Source organism: Schistocerca nitens, chromosome 1 (assembly GCF_023898315.1).
Source record: "Schistocerca nitens isolate TAMUIC-IGC-003100 chromosome 1, iqSchNite1.1, whole genome shotgun sequence".
In the NCBI taxonomy this organism is placed as follows: domain Eukaryota; kingdom Metazoa; phylum Arthropoda; class Insecta; order Orthoptera; family Acrididae; genus Schistocerca; species Schistocerca nitens.
The window spans coordinates 521,597,180-521,611,477 of NC_064614.1; the positions used below are offsets into that span (position 1 = coordinate 521,597,180).

General features: G+C 37.4%; 1 protein-coding gene and 1 long non-coding RNA gene across 2 annotated transcripts in view; one reads left to right on the plus strand and one right to left on the minus strand.

Moving 5' to 3' along the window:
- Window positions 1–11,810, plus strand: part of LOC126253273 (probable medium-chain specific acyl-CoA dehydrogenase, mitochondrial) — a 95,500-nt gene extending 83,690 nt beyond the window's left edge. Inside the window, exons 9-11 of the mRNA XM_049954491.1 lie at window positions 588–689; window positions 955–1,125; window positions 11,362–11,810. Of these exons, the coding sequence (XP_049810448.1) occupies window positions 588–689; window positions 955–1,125; window positions 11,362–11,511 (423 nt within the window). The 3' untranslated portion in view covers window positions 11,512–11,810. The remainder of the gene's footprint in view (window positions 1–587; window positions 690–954; window positions 1,126–11,361) is intronic.
- Window positions 1–14,298, minus strand: part of LOC126253279 (uncharacterized) — a 36,584-nt gene that overhangs the window by 6,157 nt on the left and 16,129 nt on the right. The gene's annotated exons all lie outside the window — the stretch shown is intronic.

Sequence of the window (14,298 nt, forward strand, 5' to 3'; positions counted from 1 at the left end):
AGACAAAAAATATTTTATTAACACAATTGTTTGATAAAGACAGATCCCTAATCCAGAGTCAGTCCCCCCCTGCCACTGCCCCTATCCCAGGCAAACCCCAACATACAATACACATTTTTTGCCGTCCACTTATCTTCTTAAATCTTTCTCAGTCTCTGCAAACTAACTTGAATTTTGTTAATTTTTTATGTTGTATGAACTTTGAATGTAATCTTAGGTCATTCCTCTTTTTCTTCCTTCAGATTGTATGGAAGATGAAAGGTGTGAAAATATGCTCTCTCACCAAAGACAACATACTACTCAGAATACACTCTTTCTTCTCCAAATTTGATATATGGAGACACTTAGTCTATTGGAAATGTAGTCCTGTAATGTTGTTAAGTGGTACAGAGTATGCATGTAGTGAGAGGATGCCAAGAACACAATCATGGTGGAGGGATCTTATTGACAAATTCCATTTTGACTGTCTAAGAATGCAGAAATACATATGGTTGAAGATATTAATTTGTGACTAAGTGGCCGACTAGAACCACCTCACCTTGACTATTTCCTGCGGCTAATAAAAGGCACTTATTATTGTGTTCTAGGTTGCAGCAGGTGCAGTTGGACTGGCACAGAGAGCACTAGATGAAGCTACAAAATATGCAATGGAAAGGAAAACATTTGGTGTACCCATAGCACAACACCAGGTAAGAAGAAAACTCAGAAAAGATATTAAGCATTGTTCTGTTTAGATATCCATGCACTGTTATTCATATAAACATTTTATTTCTCTCATTGCCCAAGATTTGAATTTCTGACCATTATTAAAAAGATTCAAAAAAGTTCTCATTTACAGCAAAGTTCAGAATGATTCTCAAAGTATCTCTGTATGTCTGATATTTCTCCAAACTTTAGTGGTTTCATTCTTTCGTGGTAATTCAGTATTTGTAGTGTCAGTTCTTTTTGTTGTAGGCTGTAGCATTCATGTTGGCTGATATGGCCATTGGAGTAGAAACTGCTCGTCTGGCATGGATGCGTTCTGCTTGGGAAGCTGATCAAGGGCGTCGAAATTCTTACCATGCTTCCATTGCCAAAGCTTATGCTGCTGATGTTGCAAACAAGTGTGCCACTGATGCTGTTCAGGTACGTTTTAGACTTGGGCTTTTTGGGGAATTAATGTTTCGAGATATTCAGTTACTGGGGTAGGAAACCAACTTGGTTATGAAGATGAGAGTTGTTGTTCGCTTGATTATTAGGGACAAGAAAATTTTGCATGAATGATAAAGAATAATACTGCAAAATCTGGACTTTTTAGAGATGTAACATGAAAGTAGCTGTTTTTGTGAAATGCTGTGAACACTGCCCTTTTCCCTGTTGCCGTGTAAAAATGTTGTAATAACATGAAATTAGCTGTTTTTATGAAACACTGTGGACTTGGGCATTTTCCCTGTTCCCATGTAAAAATGTTGTAATTCCGAGGGTGACTGCTAATATGTGTAACTGATAAGTTATTGAATGCTAAAATTGAATTTTGACTCTATTTTTTCCATCACTGAGCATAATGTTAAAATGGATGTTCATTTCCTGCATTATGAACTATGGCTTTTTGTGGTCCACAGGAGATTGTCATTGGACCCAACAACTCTAGATGTGAAGTTAAACGAAAATATTCTACTTCCAGCGACCTCCATTTCAGTAACAGTTTGTCACATTTCCCAGTTTGCACAAACTATCATAAAAAATTACATGTTTTTGAGAGACTTAATGTGGTGCATGAGTTAAAGTACATATTTTCATAGTACAAAAGTGAAAATGTGAAAAGCATCAAATACGGAAGTCACTCCAATTCTCTCAACATTGTGTCTGGTCACCTTTCAGCCTAACCTAGGCCCCAGTCTATGCAGCAGATCATGATGTAATCACTAACATAATTCATAAAACAGTAAAAATAATATTGTAATTGAAATAAAAGTTCTCAGAGACCTGTTTAAAAAAGAAAAAATAGCAGGAAGCCATTTGCATGGTGTCATGTGTCCTGTTCTTTGATTGACTCTTTAACTGACTAGATTTAATGGGTATAATTTGTTTCTTTTTTAATAATGTAAATAAATGTGATCTGTGGTGTGAATAAGCATAATGCAATTTATTGGCATATTGTCATTTTCAACAAACTGCTGAAAAAATTAGAAAAATGAAAGGAAGTTACAGTACTTCAAAAATAAACCATTGCATTAATACAAAAATTGCCAAAAAATAACATCGAATTGCCAAATAACATCAAAATCAACAAAAAGTGCAAACTTTTTTCTTCCCTGTGCCTAGTAATTATATGTAACTATATTGAAGATTCCATGCTCCCATTTACTTGGTGATTTACAAAATTATTGTAGATTGTAATTGAGAATAGCTGCATTGATAGTTTCGTTGTGGACATGAGTCCATTGTCCACCATGCGGCATCATGTTTTATGTAATGTTTCTTATTTGTTTAATTTCTTAAAAGACAGATTTTAAAGGTTTTGGGTTACTGATTTCAGCAAAAATCAATCAGCTACAGGCAAAGGTTGAAAATAATGATGATTTATTTGATAGCAAAACCCCTTTTAATTACATGCCATCCATTTGGACAAGGAAGGATATTAGAGGGAAATATTCATAATTTGTTGTGATAAACATATGATTCACTGTAAAAACTCCAAATATTGTTAACAAAATTATAATGTAGCTTAAAAAAGAAAAAAAGACTGTCTGTGTCATGAATAACATCATCCAAAATCTGACGTGTGTTACATGGGAGCAAAGCCTCTGGATTTGCTATTGATCTATGGCACAGCAGCACTTCTCAATAGTGGAATATCAGGGATCAGTAAGCTGGACTATTCGTGACATATATCAGCTCTCCTCTTATGAAAAGGCTTGTTGTGAGATGGACTAGTGGTTAACACAAGTGTGCTACATTTAATGACAAATAAGGCTTGGTGTGCCATAATTTGGCCTGTAGCAGCTCACCCATTATACTTCACTGCAATTCAGTGTCATCTCTGCCCATAAAATGTACCATACAGCCATGAGTAAAAATCGAACTAGACTGAGTGTTGGTCTGTTCATCACAATTCTCTCTTCCATGCACACTTAGGTACCAGTAACTAAATTGTCAGTTTGCACTCAACAGACTGCTACCTGACTTGTGATTCATCATGGATCTCTTCCTTTTTTTAGCATGGTATGTTGGATGTGAAATCAATGTCACTATGCTTGTGTAGTGTAGTTATGAATGTTAAAGGAAACGAATTGAGGTTAAAACACAGGCATCTTCATGGTGTTGCTCTAGAATAGTAGCAAGATGTATGTAGAGCTTACTGTTATCCTCATAAAGTTGTGTCATGAGTGTCAGTAGTATTCCTTCCATGAGAGACTTTGTCATGGTTTGGAGTTTAACCTGTAATGTCAGTGTAGTCAGTCAAACATTAATTGCCTGTGACTTTCTTTTGCTTTTGGTCAAATGCTGGTGATGAAACTGACTGCACCCCTCCCACCAAGATTCAAATTTGTTTTCTCTCTCTCTCTCTCTCTCTCTCTCTCTCTCTCTCTCTCTCTCTCTCTCTCTCTCTCTCGGTGGAACCTTCCACCACCAGTTACGTATTTACCTATGCTTGTGGTACCATTGATCAAAGTACTTCGCCCTCCAATAATACAAGCCACCTGAAGATATCAGGAAATCTTTCAAAATTGATAAAAGGACAGAAACTAGATTTGCATCTGTACTAGGGATGGCAAATCATCGGTGTTGATTTCAATTTCATGACTGACATCTTAACATCTGACAGCTATTAAGTCTCAAAACATCAGTGTTAAACAATAAATTTGTAGAATGGTGTAAAAAGTTATATACAAATACATCTAACATATTTATTAATAATCAATAAATACAGTAATAATTAACACAAATCCCACATTTTTTGTTTGCAGACTATAAAAATAACATTTCTGAGAAAAGATTCCTCCTCAGTCCATTGTGTTGTTTACAGAGTACATCCTACTCTTAAGAACAATCTTTCAGAAGCCAATGTGGCTATACATCTAAGATATTTACGTTCCTTTTTGTGGCAGGGGATAGGTAATACCGATGATGTGATTGGATCCAGTGTAAAATCCAGAAGATGATTTTTCAGATCACGATGAAACAATCTGAACTGCAATGATAGGTCTGTTCCTGTTCTAGTTTGCAAATTATTCATTTCTTGTGGTCCTTTATGATCATTCCATAAATCAAATTTGGTTTCTCTGTTTTCCTCTGAGGTTTCAGTATGTTGCCCATCTTCACTGACAGTCATTTCAACAGCTGCAAGCAAATCCCTGATGGTTATTCATGCTTTCAGATATGCTAAATCATCTTGAAAGAATTGAACTACACTGACATGACTACTGGATTAATGTTTTCAGTTGATAGCTATAACTTTGTAATTTCTGTTCTGACGTTGCTCTTGAAGTTCTCTCCAATAGTTTGTAATGGTTGCATGCTAGATATTATGATATTCAACATAACTGCTGTAGTTATTGGTCTTACTTTACTGCTTGCAACGTACTTTTCATATACAAGTTTCACAAGTAGCCACTTCTGTAGGCCACAGAACATCACAACCATTCGACGTATACAGTACCTGTGGCTTTTGGCATAGGTGGTGCACTAACATTAGTATTCACTGGACACAGTTGTAAAACTTTTTCAATCATATAGAACATCAAGTTCTATTTAGTGGATACTTCTTGAATCAATTCAAGATGTCATTCTTTTCTTAGCACTTGACTTGCTACTGTACCTTCTTTAAACAACATTACAGTGCTTTCTAGCAGTAATCAACTCAGGCAATTTGTCAGTCTCTGCAGTAAAAATTTTTATACCAAATTGAGCACATGCCCGAAACACGACATATGACTTTCCTTACAAAAGCTATTTCTGCTCCTTTGACCAGAGCACTCATGCCATTATGAAACAGGTTGGGTTTTAATGACAACACTCGTAACTAGTAACCTTAATTTTCTTGCTAAGATTAAATATCGACAATCTTACATTTATTTAATGGTTAAGGATCAAGTACAGTTCCTGCATAGTGATCCCTTACAGGTCTTCCTGCAACTCACTACAATTCGAACAGACTTACGTAACTTTCTCTGTTATCCAATGGATCAGTTATACATGGCTCGAGCATTTCAAAGATTTCTCCTGGTAGGGTGTCTTCAGCCCGGTCACAAAGCTTGTGTATGGACAAACAAAGGAAATTCGATGGTTGTATGTGAAATTTGTGCTTCATACAAAATTTTCCATCTCCAAAAAGTTCATTAAATATGATATACAATTCTGCATCATCCTGTAGTTCTGGTCATCTGTCAAACAACCCTTCTTGAAAGGGGAAATGGCGTGCTGCTTTCTTCAGTCACTTGGAATGCATCTAGCAGATGGGGAGAAAGATATCATATGTAATCTCTAGAGGATTATGCTGGTATCAATTCAGACCCATTCTTCTTTAATTTCAAGTGGTGGTGGTTCATTTACTACATCATAGTTGCATCTAAGTATCTGTCATTTGGACTTTCATGTTATGACTGAATGGACGGACTGTGTTCTACACCTACATCCATATTCTGGAAACGACTGCAGAATAAACAACAGAGGGTGCGTGCCATTGTACCAGTCACTAGAATTTCTTCCTATTCCATTCATGTGTGGAGCGCAGGTAGAATGATTGTTTTGAATGCCTTTGTGTGCTGTAATTATTCCAATCTTGTCCTCATGATCCCTAAATGAGATACGTAAGGGGTTGTATATTCATAGAGTTATTGTTTGGAGATGGTTCATTAAACTTTGTTAGTAGACTTCCTGGGGATAGTTTACATTTATCTTAAAGAGTATGCCACTTCAGTTTCTTCAGGGTCACTTCCTCTGGAAAACAGTGTCAGAATTCAATATACAGGGTGCTCCGGGAGAAATAGTAAATATTTTGGGGGGTAGTAGTATGGAATAATACGAATGAAGCATTCTGTATAACATGCATACAGTTTTTAATGGTTACCCAGCTACAGGTGTTAGGATGTAACCCAAATACGTACTCGCATACACTTAACAAACGCAAGTGATTAAGTTCAGAGCTCCTTTTCATGAATTCCACTTCTGAGTTGAATGCACATTTGAATTCTCTTGGAAATGCCACTTGTACGAGGGTGAGTCAAATGAAAACCTTAAATATTTTTTTAATTATTATTTATTGTGCAGAAGTGGTACAAAGCGGTATCACTTTTCAACATAATCTCCTCCAGTGCTTACAAAGTGCATAAATTCTTTTAGAAAAAAATTCTTTTGGTAGTCCGCGCAACCACTCATGCACTGCATGGTGTACCTTTTCATCAGGAAGGAACTTCTTTCCTCCCATTGCATCTTTGAGTGGTCCAAACATATGGAAATCACTTGGGGGCAAGGTCTGGTGAGTATGGTAGATGAGGAAGACACTCAAAATGCAGGTCTGTGATTGTTGCGACTGTTGTCGGGCAGTGTGGGACCTTGCATTGTCATGTTGCAAAATGACACCTGCTGACAGCAATCCACATCGCTTTGATTTGATTGCAGGCCGCAGATGATTTTTTAGGAGATCTGTGCAGATGCACTGGTGACAGTGGTCTCTCTAGGCATGGAATGCTCCAAAATGATGCATTTTTCGTCCCAAAAGAGTGTCAGCATAACCTTCCCTGCTGATGGTTCTGTTCGAAACTTCTTTGGATGAGGAAAGGCGCCATTCCTTGCTCGCTATCTTTGTTTCCAGTTAGTGGAAATGAACCCAGGTTTCGTCCTCAGTAACGATTCTTGCAAGGAAGCCATCACCTTTTCATTCAAAGTGCCGAAGAAGTTCTTCACAAGCATCAACATGTCGTTCCCTCATTTCATGAATCAGGTGTCGTGGCACCTATCTTGCAGACACTTTGTGAAACTGGAGCATATCATGCACAATGTGGTGTGCTGACCCATGACTAATCTGTAAACATGCTGCAATGTCATTCAGTGTCACTCGGCGGTTTTCCTTCACTATGGCTTCAACTGCTGCAATGTTCTGTGGAGTCATAACTCGTGCCTGATCTGGAGGAGGAGCATCTTCCACTGAAGGCACACCATTTGTGAACTTCATAATCCATTCGTAGACTTGCTGCTGTGACAAACGTGCATCACCGTACTGAACCTTCATTCTTCGATGAATTTCAATAGATTTCACACCTTCACTATGCAAAAACCAAATAACAGAACGCTGTTCTTCGCTGGTGCAAGTCGCATGTGGGGTGGCCATCTTTATACTGATACTGCGAACAGTATGTGTGCATCTATACTATGCTGCCACCTACAGGCCACTCTGCACGCTGTTTGTAGCACACTTACAAACTTCCAAGATAACGGCGTGAAATTTCGATTTGTTACTACAAATCTAAGGTTTTCATTTGACTCGCCCTCCTAGTTCGTCTGAGGTTATCTTGGCAATGTCTTATGGGTGTAGCATTATTAATATCAATGATGCTCCTCTTGTGTTTACTTTTTCTTTGTAGACTTCATCTTTCAACTGTCACCACTGGTAAAAATGCATAAGGGGTAGAATCTGGGGGACCTTGATAGTCAAGAAATGTGATTGTTTCTGCTAAGCCATCTTTCAAGGAATGCTAGGTTTAGATGATGTCACCTGATTTCCATCCTTTAGCCAAAGGAACCTTTTCCAATAATGCTGGAAACATTCAGAGAATTGTTAGTCATACAACTGATGTGAATTACAAGTGTTGATTCCACTATAAATGTTATGGATAGAGCCTGTGAATACAAAGTGTCAGCCTTATTCTTGTTCGTGGAACCATGATACAAGTGGAAATTCTGTATGTCCTTGTTGAAGGATTATGTTCTACCAGCTGAATAATGTCTTTTAAGATGATCTTGATGGCTCGGTTGGTAAAGTGCCCAACTGTAAATCCAAAGATCTCTGATTCAATCACTATTCAATACTAGGCTTTATATTTGTCACTTAATATTTCTTTCACATCTGGCAGTGTTTGTTGATGTGAAAGGTGCAAGAGTAACACCCTGGTTCAGAATTGCATTAGACTGTAGGTCCCTATGTCACTGGCTGGGTTAAGTCAGTTCGAAGATCGTAGGAAGGCAACGGCATACCAGCTGGACCATGCCTAGTCAAGCACTGTGGTGCTCAAAACAATCTTCAGACCAATGACAGCTTTACTTTCACTTCGTCCACACACTGTTGATTTGCACATTCAGATGAAATATGACTGATGGGCACTGCCACAGTCTCGTGCAGTTGAATGAAAACACAAGTACCGTATTTCCTCGAATCTAAGCCGCACTCGAATCTAAGCCGCAGGTGAAAAATGAGACTCGAAATAAAGAAAAAAAAAAAAAATCCCGAATCTAAGCCGCACCAGAAATTTGAGACTCGAAATTCAAGGGGGGAGAAAAGTTTTAGGCCGCACCTCCAAATCGAAACAAAGATGGTCCATTGTAATATGAGACACAATTTAGGTCGAATGAATGACGATACAGCTACAGTAGTTTGGTTCGAGTCGTAAGATTAGCAGTTAGGCTTTACCAGGTAGCCATTGCTATGCGTCAGGCGCTCTGTCCGTATTTATACGGGTACCCTTTCTTTTTCACGTGCTTCGTCTGGTTTGAATCGATTGCTTATTTTGCTTTGATCTGGTAAGTGCCGTTTTCTTTGTTATAGGTGTTTACGTCACTCTAAGCAGAAAATGCATTACTGTACTGTGTCATGCATTGTTTGTTGCATTCTGATTAGTGCGTGTTTACGGCCTGTCGCCGCTCGCGGCATGGCTTGCTTTTGTGCGCGCTACCGCCGCTTACAATTAAAACAGAGAGAGGAACCGTCTCATTAGCGAAACAATGGCAAGAGACTGCTACTTGTTGTTACTTACACTGCTGCTTTCTTTGATAATGATCAACAAGAACCAAATAATAGACTGTGTATGATAGAACATGTTCTGAACGAGAGTTAGGCGAAAATGTTTCTCCGTTCGAACATCTTTGCAGCCGCTTCTTTAGTACATCAAATTGCGCACAGAAATTAGAGTAATCTTAGAATTAAAAATCTAGTCAGTTGCCGTGCTTCATTTCTGACTGTATCACTATTAGGCATAAGTATAATACGAATATAAACATGACACGATACGTATATTCTTCCGCATTTGCTGTTGTCTCACTCTAGTTTCGTAGTTTATTAGGCAAACCGGATTTAAATGAGATAGCAGCAAACACGAAAGAATACATGGCAAAATGTTGATATTCGTATTATTCTCATAGTGAAGAGAATACTGCATGTGATTCAAATTTCATCAGGTTCCTATTAGCAACCATCTCTTCTCACAGGTAGGAAAAAATTCAGAAAGTAGAGTTGGCCATATTGACAAATAGCCCAAACAGTCTTGCCAGTCGGATTTTCGTAGTACATTGAAATTCTGCTACATTCGAAGATGAACAATACGGAATTTGTATTTACTTTGTTGGATAATGTATAAAAATGCAGTGGGCGAAACTAGGGGCAGAGAAAAAAAAGCTCGTCTTCCACCTTTTTTTTTAAATTTATTTACTGACGCAGAGGTTTTGGTGCCAGTATTTATATTTGTGCCTACAAGGCATGCCTGTGTCACAGAAGTTAGTTGTGGCGGCACCTACCAACATTTTTCAGAACTTCTTGCTTTGCACTCGATTCTAAGCCGCAGGCGGCTTTTTGGATTACAAAAACCGAAAAAAAAAAGTGCGGCTTAGATTCGAGTAAATATGGTACTCTAAAGTTAGGAATCAGTCTACTGTATTCTCTACAAGCAGCACTTCCATTTCAAAACCCACACATAAATACCATATCAATATACTCAGTACATGTAAATATACAGTAGAATAAGCCCACAAATCACAATCACTGTTGAAAATGCAGTTACATAAACTCATGTACAACTTCAACCTCAAAACAAGAAAGAGAATTAATAAATAAACCCGTTAGCAGCTGGAGGGACAATTCTTCTCTATAACCTACGAAAACTGGTCACATGAATGTTTTATCTGACTTAATCTATCTACCACCACCTAAAATATGTATTATTTCACCTAAAACATCCTATATTTTAGTCTTCAGTATCACCCTTTGTTTTAGTCCAAGTGGATGTCGAGTGACAGTTCTATTGCCTTGGCTGTTTTCTTACTTTGTGTATAATCAAAGGTTCTTACAAAGAGTCACAACTTGACAACTTCAGTTTTGTTGCTAACAGCACATCAACATTCTCTTTATTTCAAAGAGGTGTGAAACTAGGTACATTTCTGACATAACAAAGTATTGACTGAGTTAAATATGCAGGTTTATTAATACATCAGTATTCTGGTGACTGAGTATTCAGCATTTTATATCATGTTAGGGCAGTGGTCATTCAAATTTATGGGAATGAACATCCGTGAATGATTAGGACTGTGTATTAAATCTGGATTTGCACATAGGCCTGAATTTTTTGCAAGCCATTCTCATATTTGTTCCATAAAGTTTTGGAGGAATGATCAATTGCATTCTAGGTATATTACTTTTAGCCACAACAAATATTCAGAGAACCAGCACAACCCTTACTCTACTGGATTGCATAGTGTTTTCTCTGTCACATGGACCATTCATTTAATTTAAAATCATTGTCTGAAGTCAACTAGATGCTAGTGACGGCAAGCCCACGAAGAGAGACAAATCTTGAGGAAAAAGGATGCTGCAAACTAAGGTACTGGTGGATTCAAAATCTCTAATTTGCCTCACTGATGGAAGGTTCTTATTTTGAGGTGATTCAGAAAGCCAACTGCAGTCTCACGATTAAGAGGGAAAAAAGAAAAATTTTTAAAGTTCACTGGGTTTTGTACATTGACATGGGAAGACTTTGTGTTAATAATTTCTACTTTATCTGGAGGTGCAATTGTTCTTGATGAACCAAAAATTAGATAGCATAATTTGAAGAGTATATTTTGCCTGTCTTAGTAGTCATCTCAGCTTGGGTAGATAGGCAACACAGCACATAAATTACAGGAAGGCTGTGTGTAACAATCTTGTCCATTTCAAAAACCAAAATACTAACAGTATCATACAGCAGCAGGTTTTGTTGGTCAGGTTGTCCAATGAAAATGAAATCTGTAGTTTGTATCCTTACACTAAAAGAAGAATATCAGCATACTCTGTATCAAACCTGCCAAGATAGCAAATGAGGGGTTAAGGCACACAATTTTTCTAAAGAAATATTCTAAAATAATTGTGGCTCCTTTGTCTGACCTTGACTTTAAACAGTCTTTATTTTTTTTTTGCAGATATTTGGTGGTAATGGCTTCAACAGTGAATATCCTGTTGAAAAATTAATGCGTGATGCAAAGATATATCAAATTTATGAAGGTACAGCACAAATTCAGCGCCTGATTGTTTCCAGAAATATTTTTGAGAAGGCAAAAACATCTGCCTGAGACTGTATGTGAATCTGAGAAGTATTAAAAGTGAAATCACATGTAAAAAATGTGAAACATTGTAATTTTAGGCTGTCTCAAAGACAGTCATAAGTGTAACTAGGTGCTAATGAAAAAGATGATACATTGTTTCTTGCCTCTGTTCTGTGATCATTTGCAATCAGTATGGTGTCTGCACCTTCAAACTTCACTTAACTTTAACAACAATTTTGGTGGTCGCAGTAACCCGAATCTCTTTCTCAGCATTGTTGCATGTATTTGAAACACACTTGTCATTAAAGAAAATTTATATTTTTATACTTCTGTGTTGTATATGAGATTCTAATACACTACCCTTCTTAAACTAGTCAAAATTAAAATGCTAACCAAATAGAGAAAACACTTGCAGTATGCAAAGGGAACAGCAAATAGGTTTAGAAGATTATACAGTTTTTAAAGAAGCAATACCATTTAACTCTCTCTGTGTCTTTGCTGAACAAATGCAAAACTATATGCAGTCTCAGTACATTGTTATTGCTTGTTACCTATACCTCTGTGCTGGAGTCAAGGTTTCAGTTGATGGAAATGGACAGCATTTCAAAAGTTGATCTTTTTCATCAAGAAATAAATTATTGTTGACTTGAAAGTAGCTTATGGAACTGGAAATTATTATTGACGGTGAGTGTCAGCTGACTGCCACTGGCCTAATTGTCGACACTTGTAGGTTTTCCTGCATTTCACTAGTCTTCTGCTGTTGCAACATCCCAAAAGATAACAGCATTATCCGTAAACAGTCTTGTGGAGCTCCTGGTGTTCTAGTTATGTTGTATTTCTGCTCTCCACCACCACACCCCCTCCCTCTCCCCCCCCCCCCCCCCCATTACAAAGCATTTACACCTTTTTCATCTTATTTGACTTAATATAGTATCCTTTCAGCTTCATTTTCCCAGTAAAGAATTGAGTGTTCAACAACAGCAAGTTTGAAAAGACAAGTATGGCAACTGACTTACATCTGGAAAAGTTGGTTACATGGTATTGTTTCTGTAATGATTGTTATATAAATATGAAATATATATATAACATTAAAGTAATACAGCTTCATAATGTTGAATGTTAAAACTTCTACCATAAGTCACTTCAGGTAATCAAACACAAACATTAATTTTAAGGCAAGCAACTGAACTGCAATGGAAATGTAAGAACTGACGGAAATCTGGTTTGTTGGAAGAGGTAAGTGCCTTGAAAATGCTTAATGAATTAAACTCTTTGATGTACTCTTCCATCTGTTCTTCTCCGGTTCAACCAACCACCTCTATCTTTGCTTTGTGTCGCCAGTGCTTCCAAAAACTGCACTGTAGTGCATTTTTATTGTCTTACAGTTTCTACCTGTTGTTCCCCCCCCCCCCCCTCTCTCTCTCTCTCTCTCTCTCTCTCTCTCTCTCTCTCTCTCTCTCTCTGCACCTCCCACCAATAAACTAGTTCTAAACAGTTAATTATTGTTTTTCCAATTGGTAAAGTTTCTTTAGAGTTAGTTCCTTTCATGTTTTACCTCTTACCTAAGTGTTAGTCCTAGCAATTTGAAACTTTCTTTTGCATCATATTAAAAATTCTACAGGGATCACATCACTGCATTTACTGGGCTGTAGGACTTTGAAATTGGCTATTACACAGAGGATTGCTTTCATAAGTAAACTGAATTAATCTTGAACATGGAATTTCATGGTTTTTCCCTCCTCCACCCAGTATATTAAGAAGCAACTCTTACTTTCATTATTACTGAGGATAAATAAATGTTTATCCATTGCAACAATTGAAAATTTGTGCAAGATTGGAGTACAAACATGGATCGCTTTTTATGAATAGTGATGCGTAGGATCTGGATCTGATTCCCAGTACCTCCACTTTTTCTGAGCTACGGAGATCTGGAAGGGGCCCACTCAGCCTCGTCTGGCCAAATAAGGAGCTGCTTAAATAAAGAAGCAGCAGCATCATCAGAATTCACCTACCAGCAAACAATGGCTGGAGAGATTGGCAATATCATTCTTTGTACTGTCTTGCAGGAAATAATCAGTCACTCAGAACAAGTCTAAGGACTAATTTGTGAGTAGTACTTACCTTTACTTTTTACCTTTCATTGTTGTTATAAAGGTTCGAACTCAAACTTTCAGTATCACAAATGTTTCCCTCTTATTTTTCTGAACACTACAATCAGAGGTTCTCCATGGATATACTCAGAGTAGCACCAGTGAAGGAAAATATTTTGGTGGTGAGAAACCACATACCCTCTGACACAAATTTTAAACTGTCGTGATAGATGAATAATATTGCAATGACTGTATTATTGAACTGATTTCAGTGTTTCCACGCATAGTCACATAAATAAAAGTATTTTGGGCTCACTGAAATTCATTAATTATTATCCCTCTGAGCTGAGAAAAATGAAAGTCTTGATTTGGCAATATATTACGGAAAATAGAGATTATGTCCACTGGAAAGTTACTTAATTTAAATGGAGAAAAAACAATCAGCATGATTTGTGAACTAAATTAGACAATGAGGTTAAGTGATACAATAATGACATCTGTTGATATAAGAGCAGAATCTACTAGTGATGTAATCTACCAGTCTGTCTAGGTCATGGAAAGTTCTGTCAGAATGTAAATAATTTAAGACATCCTGCCTTAGAATGTTGCTCAAGTATGTGGGACCCATACCAAATAGGACTGATGAGAGTACTGAATGTGTACAAAGAAGGGCTACACAGAACTTCCTGGCAGATTAAAACTGCGTGCAGAATCAAGACACAAA